This window comes from Melospiza georgiana, chromosome 15 (genome assembly GCF_028018845.1).
Source record: "Melospiza georgiana isolate bMelGeo1 chromosome 15, bMelGeo1.pri, whole genome shotgun sequence".
Taxonomy (NCBI): Eukaryota; Metazoa; Chordata; class Aves; order Passeriformes; family Passerellidae; genus Melospiza; species Melospiza georgiana.
Genome location: NC_080444.1, coordinates 1199285 through 1222929, shown reverse-complemented (window position 1 = coordinate 1222929; position 23645 = coordinate 1199285). Strand labels below are relative to the sequence as shown.

General features: G+C 48.9%; 1 protein-coding gene across 1 annotated transcript in view; it reads right to left on the bottom strand.

Moving 5' to 3' along the window:
- AFF4 (ALF transcription elongation factor 4) overlaps positions 1 to 20936 on the bottom strand; it is a 46110-nt gene extending 25174 nt beyond the window's left edge. Inside the window, exons 1-4 of the mRNA XM_058034725.1 lie at positions 20837 to 20936; positions 4306 to 4432; positions 1933 to 2703; positions 592 to 636 (exon numbers count right to left, since the gene is read on the bottom strand). Of these exons, the coding sequence (XP_057890708.1) occupies positions 592 to 636; positions 1933 to 2703; positions 4306 to 4428 (939 nt within the window). The 5' untranslated portion in view covers positions 4429 to 4432; positions 20837 to 20936. The remainder of the gene's footprint in view (positions 1 to 591; positions 637 to 1932; positions 2704 to 4305; positions 4433 to 20836) is intronic.
- Positions 20937 to 23645: the final 2709 nt, after the last annotated feature.

Sequence of the window (23645 nt, the reverse complement as noted above, 5' to 3'; positions counted from 1 at the left end):
AGTGTGTGGGAAGAAGAATCCTAGGAAAGGGAAGCCTGCAGAGTTTGAGGAAAAGGGGGAAATCAAATGCCTGCAGCTGGAAAGCGCCTCCTATGCTCTCAGAGCATCCCCAAGGCCCCTGGAGGACTGAAGGTCACAGGAAATAATAAGCCATGAAATGCTCCAGAGGGACCTGATGATCCTTTTGTGAGAGCAGCCACAGGACAGGGCACCACAGGAGGGGTAAAAGGACTTGGGAAAAGGACCCAGGTATGAGAGAGGGAAAGTGCTGCCATGGGGCAGCAAAGGATTTAGTACAACCTAAAATATCAGGATTAAGAACTGTAATTACTGTAATTTGGTGGAAGAAATGCAGTTCTGGTTATCAGGGAGGAGGAATGCAGTGAGGATCCCCAGGGGATGATGTGCACACCACAACTCCCAGGGCCAGCTCTGCTCCCAGCCTGGCCCAGTCGCCTGTGCTGGAGGAGCACCAGGAGAGCCCCCTGTGCCACCTGCACCTGGACAGGCTCTGGCACTGCAGAGTCCTTCCCCCTCCTTGGGAATGGCTGCACTTTCAACAAAGTAGGAACAAGAACACCAAGAACTTACTTTGAGGATTTCATCCACGCAGCTCACCTCACCAGAGGCTGATGCCTGCAAATCAAAACCCAAAATTAACATCTCCCAGATTTTCCAGGGACTAGAAACACTTAAAAACAAACTTCAATCCTTATTGTGACTCATGTGGACTCTACATAGACACAAACAACCCTTGCTAACTCTTTTCATCAGTTTTAACATCAGATAGATCCATGTTTTTATGGCATGAGTCACAGTTATGAAAAGCAAATACATGACATCCATAAAACTGTGATAATAATCTCTCACTTTTCACTTGACAGTTAAAGTGATCACAGGCAGGCAGGGATATTAAAAACTTGTAGAGAGGGGAAACAGAATCACAGCTTTCAGTCATTTCCTGGAAGCAGCCCCAGGATAATATCTGAATTCAAGTGCAGGACCGTGAATGCACAGGAATGGCAAAGTGCATTCCCAAGTAAAACACTCATCACAGAGAGATCCCAGAAACAGCAATAATTACCAAACTATGAATCCTCTGCATCCGTGGCTGCCCCAAGCACAAAGAAGCAAAGCTACTTAAGGATTCACTGCATCAGCATTGATGTGGCAGGTCTTCACAAAATAAGTAATTCCTGATTTCCTTACCTGTATGCTGGATCTTACTTTGCTATCTGTTGCAATCCCAGGAACAAGGGCTTTTCTCTGGCTACCATGATTCCAGCAGTTGGACAGGAGGTGAAATGAGACTTTATTACCAGCAAAGGCACTCTCCTTGTAAGTGAGCTGGAGTCAGAGTCTGTGTCCTAATGGTTTGGGAATTACCAACTCCTCCAAGTTGTTAACCCAATAGTATTTCATATCCAGCATAACTGATAAAAGTTCTGCACCCTGTTCAATGTGGTGTGAAGGTATAATAATCACATTTAGTAATTGCTACTCACTTCAAAAGAAAATCTGATACAGGCATATTGTATCAACAACTCTAAGTCAATTCAGCTCCCAGGAACAACAATGTATTTACCCAGCTTGTCAAAATATTTGTGGGTATCCTACAATTTCCCTAACTCCTGACTAGAGAAATACTCTGTGAAAATTGACCTCTGGGGGTTAAGTAAGCCTTTCTGAGTGTCTCAGCCTTTATTTAATAAAAAACCCAGTATCCACACTGAAGAAGCAGAAGACAAAAACAATTACTTTTGTATGCTCCCCACTGAAAATACAGCTTAGGTGAAAATGCTTTGAGTAACAAAAACACAGTGTTTACTGAAAACTCCATTTGGGTTAGGCAAATTGGGATTTTGGAGACGCTGGAAAATCCCAGCCCAGGTGGATTTACATTTAAGAAGGCAGGACAGAGCCAGCACTTACATCCAGTGGCTGAGAGGGAATTTTCAGCTTGGTCAGGTGCGCCTTGCTGCTGGGTTTGAGCTCGTTGACGCCGCCGCCGTGGCTCTGGCTGCTGTAGTGTTCCGAGGGAAGCTTTGGCTCCATGGACTCCTGCCCGTCCATCGGCCTCACGTAGGCAGTGGGTTTCTGTAACATCGAGCTGGACTTGGACATCAGCGAGGGGGGGAAGGACTGGGTCGAGTGCTGCCCGCTGGCGAACGAGGGCACGCGCGAGGGAGAGTCCCAGCTGGGCTCGGGGTCCCGGGGCGATTTGGAGCGCTGGTGCTCCTTGCCGTGGTGCTCGCCGCCGTGGGCTCTGGAGTGCCCGGGGGCCAGCGAGGCCAGGGCCGGCGGCTTCCCGGGGCTGCCGGAGCGGCCCTTGGAGTGCTCGGAGCCGTGCTGGCCCTTCTTGCGCCCGCCGTAGGAGTCGCGCTCGTGCCGGGCCCCCGCGGCCGCGCCGCCCCCCGAGCGCTGCCCGTGGCCCCCCAGCCCCTGCGAGCGCTTCTGGGACTGGGCCGAGGTGCTGGGGGCCGGCCCCACCGGGGTCCATTTGCTGCTCTGGTGGGAGCCCGCGCCGTGCCGCTGCTCCGCGAAGAAGCCGGGCACGGGTTTGTCATCGGGCGCCGCCGGCACCGAGGGCTTGGGGATGGCCACGATCTTCTGCAGCGGCCGCTCCCCGATGAGATCCGTCATCTCATCATAGTTCCCCAGCATGCTCTGGATGCGGCTCGACAGCTTGTCCTCTTTGCTGGTCTGGGACAACAAGCCACAAAATCGGGATTTAGAACCAATCACAGCTTCACACGAAGTTAAATGGTCTGATAGCTACAGCACTCAACCTGAATTTCAGCTGGAAACACCCCCTTCTAGCACTCAACCTGAATCTCAGCTAGAATACACCTCTTTCTAGCACTCAACTTGAATTTCAGCTAGAATACACCCCTTTCTAGCACTCAACTTGAATTTCAGCTAGAATACACCCCTTTCTAGCACTCAACTTGAATTTCAGCTAGAATACACCTCTTTCTAGCACTCAACCTGAATTTCAGCTAGAATACACCCCTTTCTAGCACTCAACTTGAATTTCAGCTACAATACACATCATTCTTTGCCAGCGTTTCCAATTCTGAATTTTAGCTCTTAAAACAGCAATTTGACCCCCTAAAACATATTAAAAATATGTAACAATACATATTTAATTCCCTAAAACATACTGAAAATTCAGCAGCAGACGCAGCTGAAGCAGCAATAATCAAATAATGCACTGCTGAGCTGGATGCCAGTTCCAAAGCTGCAGATGCCCCCTGTCACCTTACAGACTGTAGCTTCTCTAATACAGAATGCATCAGTCCTAAAAGGTTTTAATTAGCACTAAAATAAAATCAACTTAACCTCACCCCCGTAAGTCATTTTTAATTGGTGTTTATATTGGCACAATGTTTGTTGCACACAGTTAAAAGAGTTCTTTGTTCTATAACCATCTTGTTTTCCAAATCTGGGATCCTGGATCGTTCCCCCATGCACCCCCACCCAGCTCCAGTTAACTTCACCCATGTGGAATTTGGTTATCAAGCACAGGAACAAAAAAACCATCAGGTATTTCTCAACTTTCCTCTTGCAGGAAGAGATTTTCAGTCATGTTTTACTTCTTGCAAACCGGCTGAAATTGCAGCAAGGGAAGGGTTTGCTTTCAAAGTGAGTTTTGAACTACGTAATTAACCTATTAAATAATATTTTATTAGTTATTCCAGAATTAGGTTAGTTTTTCCAGTACTGTTCAGCAAAGCAACCTGGAAGGAAACCCAGCACAGGCTGAAAGCTGTGCAGGACCACAGACAGAATAAATTCCTTCAAAACAAACTAAAACATCAGCTACAAACTACTGGAGCACTAGCCAGAGCTGATAATTTATGTCAAACATAGTAATATCAAACATTCCAGCATTTTAAATTAACCTCCTATTTAAACATTCTCTTTGTGAACTTATCCAGGTCTGGATTATGTTGATGAAAGGTTAGAAAGTTTAGCAACAGTCTAAAGCACCCCAAAAATGGCAATTTGGCAGCACACAATGGACAGTTTAATTGTTTTGAGTCACTGTATAGAAGGTGTAGGAAGGAAGGAAAAAAATCTGATGGTTTTATTTTCCTTTTTCTCACTCCCTATAAAGGCTCCTCCCCTTTCCAAGCATTATAAATCTGTCAGTAGACCTGTGACTGCCCAGCTTTATTTTCAAGCCCTGCTTAAATACTTGATTGCCCTAAGAGCTTTCAAGAACAGAGATAAAAATGAGATACGAATTTGCAGATGATTTCTGTTATAAACCCCGCACTTTTCTGAGGTGCAGGAACTCACCACTTTGTAGGGTTCAGCAAAGAGAGGAGAGTTGGGTGGGAAGGCTTCGTCACCCTGCTGAATTTCTTGATTTCGCCTTTCCCGTTCTTTCATACGCAGCACATTCCGGTCTTCACGGTTCATGTTGCTACGAGCAAAAAGAGCAGTGCTGATCACACAGGGAAGCAGGAGGGATGTGAGGGCCCAGGGGAGGGATGAGAGTGCCCAAAGGAGGGATCTGAGTGTCCCCAAGCAGCCTCTGGCCCTGTCTGGCCATGGAATGATCTCTGTTAAGAACCCACTGAGGGCCACAGTTCCTCAGAACTGCCCAATTTCAGCCCCCTCCAAAGGGCTGTAACCCCCCAACTCACAGCTGGCTTCTCACAGGGAAACTTTATGCAGCAATAAAAAATTAAATCAAAAAAAACCCACCAGGTCCTCAGGCAAGCAGCTATTTCAAACCACTTCACCCGCTGGAATCATCTCGGCTCCAGCCCACGCCAAACATCTCCCATTCATTTCTAAAATACCTTTTCTCCCCCACATCCCCCAGATGTTCTGCCATCCCCCCACGAAGCAGTGCTTGACTTCTCCTGTAGATTAGGGTTATTTTTGGTGCTGACATACCTTTTTTTGGCACCATTCTCCAACATATTCTAACCTCAAGCTTTGATGTGGTTTCCAGGTCTCTCTCCCTCCCTGATCCCCAAAAGGCATTTCAACTCAAAGCAGTAATTTCAGAGAAGTTCTGGCAATAATGCACCTTTTGCCTTGGACCATATCCTCCTACTGCAAAAATGCAGATTAAGAACCTGCCAATCCCCCTTCTTAACAAACTTTCCTTTGCAGCTTGGTCTTGCTGCTTCTGTTAACAGAAATACATCAAATTCTTGCAAGACACACACAAAAGATTCCCTCTGAGCTTGACAAAAGGAGTAAACAAAATGAGATGATAAATAAGGTGCCACTAGCTCCTTTAACATCAAATCCCAGGATGGTTTGGGTTGGGAGGGGCCTCAAAGCCCACCCAGTGCCACCCCTGCCATGGCAGGGACACCTCCCCCTGTCCCAGCTGCCCCCAGCGCTGTCCAGCCTGGCCTTGGGCACTGCCAGGGAGGCAGGGGCACCCACAATGTGTGCTACACTCTGCACCAAGAGATTCAGGAATATTCTTTACTGATCTGCACAAAGTACAGTTGGTGTATCCAGGAAAGACACTGATGTTCCACCACATAATTTGCAGTCTAAAACGAAAATGCTGGCTGCTTAGAAAATCATTATTTCATGTCTTTAGACAGCTGATTATTAAAAATAATAAATGACTTGCTAGAGCATGACTCTGAAAGCTGTGCAAACCCAGCTATTGCGTTCTCAACAAGAAAATTTCAACCCATCAGTCAGTTTCCTAAACATGAGTCTTCTCACCTCAGGAACATTTCTGCCTCTTACATTTCTTCCTCATTTGGCTTCACCTTGCCTATTGCTCTGAAATCTCAGAGGCTGCCCAAAGCAGCCCAAACCCAGGGTGTAAGATGAGATCTTTGATGCTTTCTAAGGCACCAGGTTTGCTGTATTTCCCTGCCTTGCACACAAGGTACAAGCACTGGCATAACCCAATGTTACAACTTACATTTTATGTGAAAAATCACTTTTTTCTCCAGTTCTCCTGTAACCTCCTGAACTCATGTAACCACAGGTGGCCACCAGGGCTGAGAGAGGGACCTGGCACTGGAATGTGGCCAGCAAACTCCTGGGATCATTCTGGCATTCATGACAAACTTGTTTTAGAAGTCTGAGGCTTGAAAAGAACATTCTTGAGACTGCAATCCAATTTGTCACATATGTAGGATTTCAACACAGATAAATATCAGATTTAATTAGAGACACTGATCAGTTAAAGCCAACTGGAACAGTCTGAGTCCATGGCATTTACTATTAAAAGCAAATTTTGAGGCAGGGAATAGGAATGCTCTGGTTCTGGGTGGTTCATTCTCACCAATACACTAAGATCAGGAATTACACACAGCTATATATCCAGAATATTATAATCTTAACAAAGAATTTTACATATCTGTTTTCCAAATAGAGGGTTAAGTACTTATAAAGACGTTCACTATTTTTTTTACAGAGATAAGCATCACCTTTTAAAATTGCATCAACATTTCCTGTAACTCTTAGAGCTGAAGAAAAAACATCATTTGTAGCAACACCGTCACACAAAAGGAACATTACAACAAAGATTCACTGGAGATCTGAGTGGTGCAAACCCAGAGCTGATCTGGCTGTACCTGCCCAGGTCAATATAAAATTAGTCATTAGAAAGACACCAGTTAATGACACTTTCAACCACTCCTCCCCTGCCTTTTGTAACACAGTAAATGATAAACACCCTCATGGGGAGTCACCTTGACTGTGTGGGGATTTAGTTTAGCTTTCTTTAACTCTTTTACATTTTTTATTAGAGCAAATAGTTTGACTGTGATACAAGTTAGACTTGTTGCTATCTAATCACCCAATCTCCACACAGAGCTATTTTAAGTGCCTGTAATGTGCACAAGGCCATTAAAATCACACCAGCATGAAATGTGTAAATAGAGGAAGTTCGTGGGGCTTCCTTAGCTCTGTACTTCAGACAACTTCCCACTCCAACCCAATCCTCCACAGCACCAGCAGGGAAATGTTCCATGCTCAGGGAAAGCAAGGAGAGGTACATTGAGAGGCAGGTGACCAAGGCCTGGCTGCTCATCAGCACCGCTGGCAATTAACTGCAGCAGGCAGGAAACTGCAGGAGTTCTGTTCTCAGACCATTTGAAGTTGTAACAAACCTTTACTATCCACTAAAATGCACTGCTCCCACCATTCCCACCCCATCCTCTGGGAACAGCACCTCTGCTCCTCCCTGCACAGCCCTGGAAGTGGAAGATGAAGAACTTGCTGCCTTGTACCTGGTGCTACCAAGATGATCCTGCTAAAATTCCACTTTTCCCAGGTGGCCTGAGCTAAAGAGTGAAGGAGGAGCAGAGCCAGAACAATGTCCCTGCAGCAGGGGCCAAAGTCATCTTAGTTGCCATTTCTGGGAAAAGAGAAGTTCAAAAATTCTTTAAAAAATCAGAGAACAGGCCTAAAGCACAGGAGAGTATTTCCATTTTTAGAAGTTGAACTCCACGTGGTTTGAGTCACTCCTCCTGCAGTGTTCCACTGTACTTTGAACAGTCCCTGTGGCTGAGACTTCCCTGCACAACCAACCCTTCAGATCTCATGCCTCTGCTCCAGCTCAACAGGAAGAGCTGCAAGCCAGCAGGAAATCCAGCAGGGAATTCACAGAAACTCCTGGCCCAGCCTCCCCTGTGTGTATTCCTGAGGCACCATTCCAGGCTGCTCCAGGCACACTGAGCACATCAACACCAGCACCACCACATCCCCAGACCAGGCACAGCTTCCCTTTCTCCTTGCAACCTCTTCCTAAATCCCACCTGGTATTTCTGCTCACCCCTAATCCAACCAGGGCATGCCTTTGGGTTGAGAGATCATCACCCTGGGTGTGCAACCTGTGGGATGAAATGGCAGAGTCGGTGCTGCCTCGTCCTCCCACTCCCTCAGCTCTGGGCAGGGGGCACATCCCAGCTCTGGGGCTTTTGGGGACTCCAGACTAAAGACAAACCCCAAGCAGCACACCCACACTGCCTGAGTTCCCCTGGCAAAGCTGCTAAAAGAGACAGGGCCTTGGCCAAACCCTTCTCACCCCCTGAACCACATCAGGCACCCAAGTCCTCACCCAGCTCACCACCAGCAGCATCTCCTCATCTTCCCAGACTCTGTGGGGCAAAACCACCAAAGGCCAGGCTGGCCAGGGACCCTGCACAGGCAGCCCATGCACAGGATCCAACCCCAAACACCCCACCAGGCAGCGGCGCACCTTCAAAGCCTGCTGCAAGACCTCCACTTCCTGCTAGACATCCTCAGCTAACTCCAGGGCTTGTTCAATCTCAATGGGTTTTGTGAGCAAGAGGAATCAAACAGTTAATTGGTTAATTGGCTGCCATGAAAGCCCAATTTTGGCTAGCAAGGATAAACAGGCTGAGAGGGAACGTGCAGGATCCCAGCTCCGTGTGGGGCACACCCAGCTGCGGGGGCACACCCAGCTCCCATGATTTCATCCTTTTTCTTAAAAGGAAGGGGAAAAAGAGCTGGAGAGCCTGCCTGTAACAAGGAATGATGTTTTCAGAAGGCATTTAAGAATACCTGAAGCTGCCTTAATGCTGCATCCAAAGATGCCTGTTGATTGTTTTAAATATTCTTTTTACCACGGGCAGGGGCATCTCAGGAGCTGGCACAGGACACTTCCCCCAGCTTGTGCATCAAGCAGGGCATCACCACAAATCCTGCCCTGAAATCATGTGCATGAGCCTAAAATGCTACTCTGTCAGCTTTTAATAAAACACACTCCCAGAGGAGCTGTTTAAAAAGGAGATGTTGAAAATAACTGTCCTGCAACAACACAATTAACACAAAAACACCAACACACAAAGAGGAACATGCCCTGGTGTCACCAAGAGCTACTTATGGAAGTGTACATAAAATCTTAACTTCCACATTCTATGTGATGGTGAAGAAGTAAAACACAGAAAAAAGTATAACATTTCCTACTAAAACAATACAACTTTGCCCAAAAAAGCACAAACAGGATGATTCCTCAGGACAGGTTTAGAGGATCACTGTGATGGTGCAAATACAGAAGCAGCAGAGTCACCTTCAGAGTTTTATAACTGAAATAAGGAACATAATTAAAAACAAGAGTTTACACAGAATTCAAGTAGTTTTTGAATGTGTCCAGACAGAGAAAAACCCCAACTTCTCAAAAGCATGAAGCTTCATGTTTGTGTCCCTCACTTTCTGACACAGAGGCTCCATGTCAAGGGAGGGGATTTGGTTTGGGATGCCTCCTGGAGCACTTGGGACCTGCTCTGCCAGAGGAAAGGCTGGGATAGCACCAGGACCCCAAAATTCCATCCCAGGAACAACGGAATCACAGGGGGAGGCTGCACAGGTGAACACAGGAAACCCTGAGCCACCACCCTGCTCAGATATTTTGATGAGAATGAACTTTTCCACAGTTCCATCTCCCTCTTTCCAAGGTTTCATTTGAGCTCTTGGGAATACAATTCAAACACAATTGTACTGGTAATATGACACAAATATAAATCAGATTCACCACTAACTGAAACATAAACGTTTCTCATTCCTATAATACAAACACAAATGCTCCTATCCCACCCCTCATATCAGGAGTTCCTACTGCACATTCACCAGGGAGAACACAAAGTGCCCCCAGAGCTGTCTGGGAACACCTTTGTACGTACTGAGGGTGGGAGAACTTTAAATAAAAATAATCAAAAAGTGAGTTGGCCTAGGTCTGGTTAATGTTTGACAAGAACTCCCAGGGAGGGCAGAGCCAGCAGTTTGCTGCAGGCACTTCTCCTTCCCACTCACTCTGGAGCACCCAGAAATCCCCAGCGAGCAGGATGTGCCTGGGCTTGTGCTGCTGCCCAGACAAAGCAGCACAAATCCTTCACCACCGTTAGCTGAGAGAATTCCAGAGCACTTCTGTGGGAGCACTGCCCTCATTCCAGCGTCTCACACAAGTGATGGTGCAAGTGATTACATCCTGCTTTTGGGTTTGAGCTGCCAGAGTCCCCTTCACCCCTCAAATATCAGGTTACCTGAGGATCAGTCAGCATCTTCCACCTGAGAAGCCAACACACAGCCATGGTGGATAAAAGAATTACAGTGATCATTTGTAACTCAACACTAACCACTGGAAAAGGACTTGGGCATCCTTTAGAAAGAAGCTCTGTAAGTGTAAGATTTCATTTAACAAGTCCAGATGAGAACTGGGTGCATCATTCATCACACATGAGATTCAGCACACAGAAGCAAGGGAGAAATGGAGTTTGGGTTGGAAGAGACATTAAAAATCATCCAGTTCCACACCTCCTGCCAAGGTAAGGTAAGAGAACTAAGGTGAAAGTGAACGAACCCCCAGCAACTGGATTTTGAAGCCAAGTCAAGGAGGACATTTCTAAATTCAGCACTTGCAGTGCAGCTCATTTAAAACCATTTTTAAGCCCATTTTAAAATCATACTACTAAAACAGCTTAAAATTGTTTATATTTGAGAATTTGCAAGACTGGTTTGATGTAATTCACTCAAGGGACCTTAAAAATGCACAACCACACATCTTAAATGTCTCATTTTTGTGCAGAAGTACTACCCAGGAGGGAACACGTCTGGTCCCCCCTCCCTGATGAACACAGAAATTAATTCCCAACTCTTCCTTCACAGGGAGCTGCACAAAGGACACCAGTCCCTCCTTTCTGTCCTGTCCCTTCAGGAAGGGGAGAGGAACAGGAGAGCCCAGCAAGTGAGAGCACAGAGCCCTGCTCCCTCCTCCTCTTGCATGGCAGGGAGCAGAGGGAGGGTCACTGCTCCAGCTACTGTCCCTCTGTCCCTCTGTCCCCAGGCTCCATCCTGGGAGACACCCCAGGTCCCTCAGTGCCACCCTGACTCAGAGCAAAGGGACTGACACCACAAAGCCACTAAAATTGTCATTTTCTGCACCTAGGCCAGGCCAGGTGAGGATTCCAGGCCAGAAAAGGCACAGGAGCCTCAATGAACTCCTGCCTCAAGGAGCAGCCCCAGCCAGGAGAGGGAGGTGAAGCTGCTGCTGCTCAATGAAGCTGAATTTCAACCTTGCCTTCCCAAGGCTCTGCATTTCTATTTGCTCCATCCTGCAGTATCTGCTCTGAGGAACAGGGGGCTTTCTTAACCAGGCAGTGAAATTCCTTACCCTGAGATGCCAGGGCTGAGGAGATCACCTCACCAGCACTGCACACTGACCTCCAGCTCAGCCAGCCACCAGGAGCACTCTTTCCTTTCTCAGTTAAATCTTCCCAGCCAACTTCAGCCCAGTTCCACCTCCCACTCAGCCAAGGACATCCTCCCCATCTTTTCCACTCTCCATCGCTGGGAGAGTTTTTAATTCCCCCAGTGTAAAGATGGACCATCAAAAATTCAGCCTTTTTACATGCAATCCTTTCATGTCCACACAGGCTAACCAAAGCATATTCTAATACAGTTTCCCAACAAATTTCTGCCCTTTAATTGGGCAGAAACTTAATAACCCAATTCCTGTGCCCACATGTTCATCTGCTTAAACTTTGAAGCCAAGACAATTGGCATTTAGATTTTATTAAGCAATAGTTATTCAGACATCTAACATTAATCTGGCTATTATCATTCTGACTTCCTCCCAATAATTTACTTTCATAAAAGACATCATTACATTTGAGTGCTATGAACTCTGTGGCAGTAGGATTAAGAAAGTATTCACTTGACAGAAATTCTCAGATAAATCTGCTCTGTGTAAGATTTGAAACGGCAGACAAGGCTTTAATGAGGTGCCATCTAACCAGGAGTGAAAAGGCAAAAGGGAAAATCACACTCAAGGTTCACATCCTTCTCCCACCTCAACTACAGAAAAGGAAAGGAGAGAAGTTTATCAGAGCCTTCACCCTGGTTTAACTGTCACTTCCTCCAGCCCTGGTGTAAGATCATGTCTGCAGTGTCTCACAAGGCATTTATCTTGGACTTCCCATGGTGACCAAGGTTCCCCCACTGTGCTCATCCCCACTCAGGGTTTGAGATGATAATTCTGCAATGTGCTGGTGAGGGATGGAGGGAGAGCAGGAGGATGCTGGGGAGCAGGGCAGCCAGAATTAAAAACTGCATTGTTCAATGATTGAACTGTCCCCAGAACCCTGGGAAACCACCCAGGGTGAGCCACAGAACAAGTGAGAGGCCCAAAGGGAAATCTGTGTCCAGGCTGTTCCCAGCACAACTGCAGGGGAAGCCCCAAAACCACCGGGGTGGATCCAGGGCAGAGCAATGGATTTACCACATTATCACCAATTCATTATTATCTGTACCTCTTCAAAAGTGGTGCCTGGAACTCTCACAGGGCACTGCTCCCCACTGGCAGCTGCAGCAGTGCTAGGATTGCTTTACAGACTTCACTAAACCCACAATTCTGAGTACAGAGAAGTGAGAACACAAGTTTTCCCTCACAGTTTTCAGCCCTAACTCATATTCAAAGGTTCACCAAACTCGGCATCATTTCCTACTTGTCTAAAATCTGCTGTCAGAACATGACAGCTTTGACACCTAGGATGCTTCCTGGTACCTTCAAACTTCCTTTTTAAATTTCATCATGCTGAAGATGAGAGCACAGAGTAGTTAAAACTCTGGAAAAACCTAGGGAAGATGAGCATTTAAGATTTGCAGGCAAAGCAAAAAAATTTGGAAGCGAGAGGAAGGGCCCAGAACTATCTAGAGAGGGAAGCTGAAATGCAGCAGGAAAGCCACAGCTTTGATGTGCTGTGCTTCCAAACAAACACTGCTCAAAACCTTGGAAAGTTTTCACTTTTCATCCTGCCTACTGAATGCCACCTGTACTTTATAATCCCCCTGAGCAGATTCAGAAAAACATTCACACTTCTGCCCCCACTGAGTAACAGGGCATTTAGTGAGGTGTCTTTTACCTCAGGAAAACAGCTGATAAATGTTTATTTAGCTGCACAAACTCTTTTCATATAAATGACATCATATTTTCCCAAAATAACAATGTTTGGTTTTTTCCCCCCAAAGTTTTTTTTTTACAACTTTTTGTACTTTTCTCGATGTGGCCCTAAACCAAAAGACAATAAACTACAAAACACAGAATTCTACCAAGACATTTCACTTCCAGCCAGGGAGACTCGGTGAGTTTTGCGACCAGAAAGAGAAATTCAGCTTTTTGTGGCATGAAGTTAAAGACAAACACAAGGACATTGCAAAAGCTGAGTCGAAATTCAGTTGGGTTTCAAAACCCTTCACGCAAGAGGCCACTTCACACTGAGCTGGGTCAGAGCTGGAGCCTGGAAATGTCCCTGGAAGAGCCAAAACTGCCTCAAGTGCCCCAGAAATTCCATGGTGGAACTGCTGCAGCTCAGCAGGCACCAGGCACTGATGGGCACCCCAGCCAGGGGCTCAATTAATGGAATTCTTCTCAGCACAAGTTCAAATTAAATTTTTTAAAGGTATGATTCACTATTCATAGTGAGAGTCACACATAATAATTTTTAAAAATTGAATAATGCATTGAAATAAATTGTATAGCAAGGAATCAGCCCATTAGAGCAGCTAATGAGATCCAAATCTCCTACTCTAAAATAGCAATGAAGATTAAACCACACCCATTTCTGACCATCTTGAGCTTCAAGTCTGTCAGCAAATCATGACTGGACAGATTTAAACATTCCTCTGAATAAATAAGAAAAAACAAACAAAAACATTTCTGAACGCCAGTTCAGCATAGACCTTGCTTCACATGGCCAGGAAATAATGCAACTTTTTCCACTAAAAAAAAAAGAGAAAGCTGAAAAAAAAAACCTGAAGAAAAAACCTGAAGAAAGTATTTTTAGGAGGTTATTAGTGATTAACAAATTTAAGCTGAAGACTACTTGTTAAAAGTCTCCTATTAAAACATATTTCTGGTAATTATTGGCTAAGAATGTGTCACAGTGCAAAGTCCTTACTTGTATTTTTTGCTCATTAAATATAATTAGTGGAGCTCTTTCAGCACGAGCAATTGCTCCAGGAAAAACCTTTTCACCCTTTATCTTTTAAAGGCTGCTTTACACCAAACACCAGCTTCCACCATGGCAAATCAATGCTGTAATATGATGCTAATTTATCCTATCAGCATCAGAAGGCTAAATTACATCTAAATTAATTAATTTTAAAACAAATTAATTTCCCAGAAAGCCCAAACTTCACCAGGCACTTTAAACCAATATTCTATGTGGCCACAGTGCTTTTCACCCAGAGCCAGGGGGATTCCAGCAGCTCCACAGCAGTGAGAGTCAGAGGGGAACTGCAAGGCTCAATGGGAAATGTCAAACAAACACAGCACCAAAATATAAAAACCTCCTCAAAGCACACAAACAAACTCTCAGGAAGCTCTGTTCCATAGAGGACAGCTCAGAACATAAAAAAAAAAACCAAAACAGGAGAAAGGAAAAATATCAGTACATGAATCCATTTAACCTCCCCTTGGCCAATCTTTGTGCTTCAAGGCCTCTTGAAGTTACAAAAATACAATAATATTAAGAGATTTTTGTAAAATCCAGCATTTTTTTACTCAGCAATTTCCATTAGGTTTATTTTATTTATGCCAAAGCACAGGACAACTTGCTGAAGTTACAACATGTTCCCTTAAGTTCTTCAACCCGTTTCCCATATTCAATTCTCTGAAATTTCCATGCAAATGTTTTCAAATCTGGATTTTGACCAAAGAATTTTAAAAATATCTTTAAATAAGGAAATGCTTATGTTAATTGTAATGCAATTGGAAAAGTTACATTGGCAGATCTCTCAAATTATTTTTTTTTTCCACAGAAACTCTGGTTATTCCTCTGCCCACGAAACGCACGACATCACACAAATAAAATTCCCATTTTGATGCAGCTTTTTTTGGTTTGCTGTTCCCCTTCCCTGTGGGAAAAACAGAATTATAGAATTGTTTAGGCTGGAAAAGCCCTCCAAGTTCCTCGAGTCCAACATTCCCACTGCCCCAAGTCCCCCAGGTGCCACCTGCACATTTAAAGCCAGGCAGGGATGGGCTCCAGCCCCCTTCCCATGGAGGAATTTTCCCAATTTCCAGCCTGAAGCTCCCCTGGCACAGCTTGAGGATGTTTTCCCCTGTCCTGAGCCTTTGGGATTTCCTGAACACTTCCTCCTCCCCGAGTTCCTCTGCAGCCCAGGCACACAAAGGGAACTGGGGACTCTGATCTCTTCATCCTCCTCGCTTTAATGATTTGTGCACATCAAAGCCTGATTAAAACCATTTAAGCACTTCCATCACTGAAATCTCTTTAACGTCTTTTGGAAATTAAATTAAATGCAGAAACAAAAAATCTCCATGTGAATGCACAAAGCTGGACAGTTATGGTCAGGTTTGAGCTTTTATAGTCATGCCAGCAGGAATGGGGGAATACATGAGAGTACACAGTTTTGGAAGCCTAATTTATATAAAAATATAGCAGAAAACCAATATAAATATCCAATACTCATTTAAAATCAGACACCTTCAACAGGATCACACCAAGGAAAGTGAACACTAGAAATTTCAAAGGAAAATGAAGTGAAAAACTGAATGACTGTTCAATGGCATGACATTTCCACAGGAACCAGCTGTTGAGGGAAATATCTACTCTGGAACAATTTACCTCTGTGAAATCTTAGAATCCCAGCTAAGGACAAGTGGAAAGAGTTTCCTCTGTCTCAGGAGTTGAACTTGTCACTGATCACAAACACTGTTTTCCCAGTGTCTGGCTCTGCAAATTAAACATCCTTTATTTTTCTTCTTAAACTGGAAAATGTCTGTCATTGAAGTGATGTGTGACAGTGAGGCACCAAGGCCTGCCCCCACTTCCAGGAGATGACAAAGTGACACCCAAACCTGGCTGCCCTCCCATTTTACCACCAAAGCTTACAGAGTTGGAAAAGCCCAAAGGTTTGGGATGTGCTTTGGTTTGGGACCTTTTGTGACATTGCCAATCCTCAGGGAGCTGCAGGAGGAGCACAACCATCCCAGGGCTCATTTCTGCCCCTCCACGAGGAACCCACTGAGCTGAAAGGCTGAGGGGAGTGTCCAGCCCGAAGGACAAATAGCTTCAAGCTGCTCTGGAAACTGCAAATAATGTGGGAACATCAATCCTTCAGAAAAACCACGCTGAAGAGAAGCACAGCATTGTCCTGCCTCTGGTCTCCTACCTCTCCATGCTCCCAGTTTAGAACTGGGAACAGTGAGAAATTGCTCTGGGGCTGCAGGGGAGCACACCTATCCACAGGGAGAGATGTGGAATCATAAAACTGCCTCTCCTGGAGACCATGATCACTACAGGATTGCACATTAGTAAAAGTACACTCTATTTGCTTAATTATAAAACATGAAAGCAGCACGTTCAGGTAATTTATCAATAAATGTGACATGAATAAAAACTAAGATGAACTGTAAAAAAAAAGAAAAGGCAGTAAAAGGGGGCTCTGAGCTGCCTCATGAGGTGTTGTTTTCCATAAAAAGATGAGCAGGAAGATTTCTCTTAATGAGCTGTTAACAGAAGGAAATTAGTTCAAGACTTCAGGGCAAGAACTTCCTTATTCCAGGTTTGTACAGTTTGGAGTACAAGGAGATTTTTCTTCCTGCTGGTACCTGGTGCTACTGGCAGCTCCTAACCCAGGTTTTACATTCATCAGCAGGAATTAATGAACCCAGTAAAACAAGAGACAAGACAACCCAAGGAAAACTCCCAGCACCGGGGAGAAAAGACAGAGTGAGGGAAAAGAAGGGTTTGAAACACAGAGCTGAAGAAAGAAACTCGGGAAGCAGCAAAGTCTGAGAGCCTGGGGAGGTGGCAGACCCCAAAGGACACACGAGTGCACGAGGCCAACAGCCCCAGCTGCAGGAACAGGGAACTGTGGCTGGGCCAGCCCCAGAGCTGTGCCACCCTGAGCTCTGAGCACCAGCTCTGCCCCTGGCAGGGGCTCTCTCAGCTGGCACCCAGGGCAAGCAGCCCAAGGAGAAGGGAGTGGATTCCTGCAGGACAGGGGCACAGGGAGAGCAGCACACTGCAGCGCTCGGGCTGGTGTGCTCAGAGCTCCTCGGTGACAGGAAGGAGCAGGGGCAGTGCTGGATTTCCCAAGCAGTGACAGCAGAGCCCTGTCATTTCACAAGCTGCACAGCATCTCCTTAGTCATTAGTGACTGCAGACAAGGAGTCACTACTCTCATCCTGCCACAGAGGAGTAACTGCCACACGAGTTCTTTCATCCTGACTTTTGCAATTCTATGAACTTGATTGCTTATTTTCTTAGTTTAATACAGTTAGCAGGATATTTTACATACCTCTAACCCTGCTCTGGCTAAATGTAATCTGTTAAAGTTTCTTGACTCGTTTCCAAACACTCCCTCTTCACCCTACAGCCCCTCCATCTCCCCACAGCTCGGGGTGCTCTGTTCCCCCAGTTCACAGAAGGTGACACCAACCTCAGTTTGGTTTTGGCACATACTCTGAGGTAGACACTGAAGGTGAAGTAGAACAGGGGGTCTTGCTGGGAAGGGACCTCAAAGCCCATCCAGTGCCACCCCTGCCATGGCAGGGACACCTCCCCCTGTCCCAGGTGCTCCCAGCTCCCAGCCTGGCCTTGGGCACTGCCAGGGATCCAGGGCCACCACAGCTGCTCTGGGCACCCTGTGCCAGGGCCTCACACCCCCACAGGGAAGGATTCCTTCTGTGCATCTAATCTAAACTGAAGTTTAGGTATCTAGTCTCAAATGTTGTTATTTGCGAGCCTCTGCCGAAGATAACTGTGACATTGTAGCGAGAGAAAGGAAACAGGCCTGCAGAACAAACCACAGGTGAGTAACAAACTGAAATTATGTGGCCAAGAACAATTATTGCCACAGAAAAGAAACCTCAGTCACCAAAAACTCCAGACTATTCCTACATCCTCACAGAGGGGGACTCCAAACACGGCACTGAGCTCGCACTGCTCCCAGCTCAGCACACACACCCCTGTGGCCTCTTGGAAGCTGCTCAAGCTCTCTCCGTGCCCAGATCTGCCAGGGCAGAGGTGCTGCCCTCCTGGCTCAGCTCTCAAGACAACCCTCAGCATTTCTGCCCTCAACACCACACATGTCTGATGATCCGGAGCAGAGGGTAAGAGCAGTGGTGATGACACAACCCCTAAACTGAGAGGATGAGCAGGGAGGGAGGGAGGGAGGGAGGCACCAGAGCAGTCACGAGCAGCTCTGGCCCCTGTCCCAAGCCCTGGAAATGCACCGAGGGACACGATGACAGCAGCTCCACCATCACCTGGTGACAGAGGCCCTGCTGCCAGGCAGGAGGTGCCAAGGGCTGCTGTCTCAGTCAGTAAGGTCACTGTGAGTGCCCTTAGTCACACCCGACAGGAGCACCCACGCTGGAAACCACGGGGGCAGCAACGCCCGCCAGCAGCCACAGGAGCAACTGGTGGCAAATGCCACCCTGCCACGGGCCAGCTGCCACCTCAGGACACGTTTCTGCTGCAGCTCTTCACTCACCAAGCCCCCAGGGAGCCAACTCCATGGTTTGTGCAGACAGAAATGTGGCATCTTCTCGTCAAGAACTGGGTGGTAATCGTGCAAAAGCATCTGCACATTCCAGCTTCCTAAAAACCCATCCTGGAAATCCAAGCCACATTTCACTGGGTTTTATCGTGGTTTATCATGTCCAGGTCACTAGAACTGGCAAGAATGCTGAACACATAAATATAAGTTATTTTTCTGGGTTGCTGTGTGGTTTCTCACACAAAACCCAAACCAGGGGCTCAGTCTCACTCACTCAGTGTCTGAGACAAGGAGAAAAGCCATGAAACAAGAACTGCAGAGATGTTTAGAGGAAATGTCAGGGACCTGAGGCAGCTTTTGAGATCAGAGTTGAAATCCACTCATTTCCTTCATCGCTGCTACACTGTACTGGAGTCCTGGGGCACTTTTGGGTGCCACAATATGAAAAAGATTTAAAAAAGATACCATCCAAAGGAGGGACACAGGGATGGGGAAGGGTGTGGAAGGACCACGAAGGAGCTGCTGAGGGCACTGGGATTGTTCTGCTGGAGAAGAGGAGCCTGAGGTCAGAGCTCACTGGGGGTGACAGCTCCAGTCTCTGCTCCTGGGACAGGGACAGCAGCCAGGGAAGGGCTGGGCTGTGCCAGGGCAGGGTCAGGCTGGATTTTAGGGAAAAGTTCTTCCCCAGAGGGTGCTGGCACTGCCCAGGCTCCCCAGGGATGGGACACTGCTCCAGGGATGCCCAGGGTGGGATTTTGGGGCTGTGCCAGGGCAGGGTCAGGCTGGATTTTAGGGAAAAGTTCTTCCCCAGAGGGCGCTGGCACTGCCCAGGCTCCCCAGGGAATGGGACACTGCTCCAGGGGTGCCCAGGGTGGGATTCTGGGGCTGTGCAGGGCCGGGGCTGGGCTGGATGATCCCGTGGGTCCCTCCCAGCTCAGGATTCTCCAGGGTTGTCTCACTCCTGAGCACAGGAGAGTCTGCTCTCACACAGAGCTGCAAACACCCTGTGCAGGAGGCAGCAAATGCCAAAAATCAACATTGACACATTAATAAAGACAAGATATTAATACTGCCAAGAGATAACTTTTCCCTTTTGCTCCTGACCAACAAGACCTGCCCCAGTCCAAGCACTGAGTAACTCCAGTGTGACACTGGACTGTCCCTCACCTCGAGGCTGGCAGTTTAATCACGTTTTCCTCATTAGAGGAGCCATGAAAGGACCAATCAGGTGCACAACCACTCCTGCAAAGCACTTCACCAGCCCCTGTTTTGCAATAACCCCCCAGGCTGCAAATCCCCATCTGCCAGGGACATGAGAGCAGAATTCAGTAGTTTTAAAGGAATGCCAGGAACTAGAAACACACCTGAGAGATCAGCAGCTGGAAGGGAGCCCGGGTGACAAACAAACACACGGGGCTGAGCAGAACCAGCTCAGGGACACCGAGGAAGGGCCTGATCAGTCCCACAGGGGCCTGGCTGCCAACACGGGGATGTTTAAAACCGCCAGTACTGCTGAGAAAATGATCAAACAAGGCTGAGATGGGGTGAGAGACGAGCTGGGGGCACAGCAGGCCCCACATCTGTCCCTTTCAGGCTCCTTTTCCATCGTGCAGCACCTGCCCGGGCTGTGAGCAGGGTTTGGGCACAAGCACGGAGCTCTGCCCCAAAATGCGATGGAACACTTGTCCGGAACAGAGGCACAGACAGCGCTGAACGCACCGGTACCGGGCCACAGCCTCAACAGCGGCTCGCTTTGTTCTGTTCATTGGAAAAGGGGAAAAACTCAGCGCAGAGCGCAGGACTGCTGAGCGGGGGCTCCTTTACCGAGTCCGGTGTACCCCCACCGGGAGGGGGCTTTACATAACAGCCCCCGGCTCCGGCCGTGTCCGAGCCCGGCCCCGCCTGCCCTGCCCGGGGCCGGTTCCATCGGCGGGCCCCGCCCGGGCCCCGAGCCCCGTCCCGGAGCGCTCCGGCCCCGAGCCCGTGCGGAGAGCAAAGGGGAAGGAACAAAGCCCTGACGTCAATTACCGGAACGGGATTAAATCCATCACCGGGGCGGGCAGCGCAGCGGCGCCGCCGGCACCGAGCCCAGCCCGGGTCCGGTGCCGGGAATGCCCCGGCCGGTCCCCGGGAGGGACCCCCGCCCTCCGCCCGGTGTCACCGCGGGGCGCGCCCGGCCAAACCCGCGCTCCCCGGCGGGAGATGCGCCCGCGGCGGCCGATCCCGCCCCGGGCCCGGCGGTTCCGCGGCGGGGGCGGCCGGGGTGTCCCGCAGTGCCCGGCCCGGGGGCGGCGCGGCCCCGGCGCTGCCCCGCTGCCGGCGGGAGGCCCGGCCCGGCCGCGCTCACCTGCGCTGGCCGCTCCGCTAGGCCCGGACCATCTCCTGGCTGCCGCCACCGGCGAACGATGAGGCCCGAGGAGCCGCCGGCGAGTCACGGAGCGCCGGGGGGCGCGGGGCGGGCCCGGCCCGGGGGCGGGGGGGCGGCTCACAAGCGGGCGGCCGCTCCGTAGGGGTCCCGGCGGTCCATGGCGGGCCGGCGCCGGGCTGGCGGCTCGCAGGGCGCGGGCAGGGCCGCGGCTCGGCCGGGGCTGCGCTGGGCCCGGTCCCGGTGCCGATCCCGATCCCGGCCCGGTCCCGCCTGGCGCTTCCCGGCGGCCCCCGCGCGCCGCCGCCGCCCCGATCACGTGACGCAAAGAGAAACCACGTGACCCCGGCGGAGAGCGCGCGTAGGGGGCGTGGCGAGCGCCCGGCCCCGCCTCTCGCGCGCGGCGGCGGGAGAGTCACGTGGGGCAGCGCGCGGGGAGCGCCCCCGCGGCCGTGGCGCCCCCTGGCGGCGGCGAGCGGGAACCGGGACCAGCCCCGGGAGCGGCCCGGGGTCAGGGGGATGCTGGGCAGGAACTGCCGGCGGGCAGGCCCTGCACAGGTGCCCAGAGCAGCTGGGGCTGCCCCTGCATCCCTGGCAGTGCCCAAGGCCAGGCTGGACACGGGCTGGGAGCCCCTGGGACAGTGGAGGTGTCCGTGCCATGGCAGGGGTGGCACTGATGGTGGCACTTTGAGGTCCTTCCGACCCAAACCATGCTGGGACTCTGGGATGCTCTGCTGCTGTGGTGCCAAGGGTGCAGCACACACGGCTGCTGAACAAAGGAGGCCGTGGCATCATCCCAGGGCTGGTGAAGGCACAGCTCAGGCAGGAGCCACGGTCCCAGGGCCAGTAAAGGTGCAGCTCACACAAACAGAATTTCTCAAGATAAATCCCTTTGCTGGAGAAGCTCCCATCTATTAAGGACTCCTCCCTAAGAAAACAAACCAGTGCACTACCCCCCAGGGACAGTGCGGTGCACTGGCACCCAAAGCTGTTTCAGGCTGGGTTAATAATCCCTGCACTCAGAAATGGGGTTGTCTCCCCCTGCTCCTGCTCTCCTGTTTCTCCTTGAGAGGTGAGGGCTCTTCCCGAGGCTGTTTTCCATCAGCTGCTGCCCCACAGTGAGCAGAGGCAGCTTTGCTCGGAGTGGGAGGGATTGAACAGGGCAGTGCCTGGAAGCACTCGTGGCTCACAGGGCTTTTGTAAAACTCCTCATCCGCCGGCAGAGCTGAAGTGAGGCACTGACAGAGCAAAGCTCTGCCCAGGCTGGGAGTTACTCTGTAAAATAACAACACCTAGAGACAAAGTAACCAGAAAAGGCAAGAAGAAAAAACCCAATATAAACATCGTATTTGAAACTAAACTTTTTTTTTTTTTTTTTTAATCTTGATACAGGACTTCTGGCTGGAGAACGTCCTGGGGAGCAATCCTGCCCCTCTGTGAGGGAATGCCAGGGCAACTCCAGCTGAAACCTGCACACCAACACCACAAATATTTTAGATATTTGCAGTAAGCCTGAACTTAGCAACTAGTGTTTAATAATTGATTGACTTTCCCATTAAATGGCACAGTCACTGCACAAGATTGAACACCTTTCTGGTAGTTTTATTTACAGCCTGCAGCGTGTTCTGTAAAACACAGGAGTGTCACAGACAGACACACAACATGGGGATTTTCAAACATTTAAATAAGTACAGTTTATTCCAAACTCTACACACTACTCTTTCCATAAAAATATAAAAAATAGTTTAGTTACTGTATTTAACCTAAACCAAGATACTTGAGAATTCTTCCACAAGTGATGTCCCCTCCCCAAAAGGGTACTCCAACAATAAGAAATTCAGGAGACTGCATCACCAAGTAAAATACTAAAAGCAACTGCTCCAATCCACCAGCAAACCAAACAATTCCCACTCTGCATCCAGCAATCCCTGCTCTGCAGCATGTTTGGATCTGCTTTCGCTGGGTTTGTGGGGTTTGCACTCACGTGCTCCTCCAGGGCCGGTGCCACGTTTAAAGCATGGCTGGATCCCTGCAGAGTGCCAGCACAGCCTGGCAATCAGCATTTCACACACTGCTGGGAAACACATCCAGAGGGGAGCACTTCCCTTTGAGGCCTTTACTTCAGGGAGTCCCTTCTTCACTGAGCATCCAGTGAGAGCAGTGCCCAGCTCTGTTTGTCACGATTTCTCTGGTTTTGCTGCCCCTATTACAGGTGGGAATGCTCGGATGGAGTTCTGCAGGACACCCACCCCAGCCCTTGTCTCTGGGGTACGCTGAATTTACAAAAAAAGGCACAAAGATGAAACTCCTAAAGCAGCAGCAGCCCTGATTCACTGAGCTGCTGCTCTCCAACACCAACCCTGTGTCTCACAAACACCTCCAACACAGCAGCCAGGGACACAGGGCAGAGCCTGTGGGCAGGACAAGCACAACACCGAGCAGGGACAAACCAACACAGCTCAGCTGGGTGCTGCAGTTAAGACTGGACCTGGAAGCATCAGGAAAAGCCACTGGAACACGAGCTCAGCAGCACAGAGCCTGTCACCAGCGAGATGGGAGGCTGTGTGGGACACGGTGTGCATTCAGGTCCAACAATGCCACAGCTCCACAGCAGCACTGAAATACTTCTGCTTTTAACAGTTTAGAGGATTTTTCTCAATGGAAGTGAAGCTGTCATTAACAGAGGAACAGCACATGATGCACAGCATAATCTGCAACAAAAAGAAGCTTTTGCTTTCCAGCATGTAAACATCCAGGTTCAGCTGCTACTGGACTTTAGCTCTCATAAACA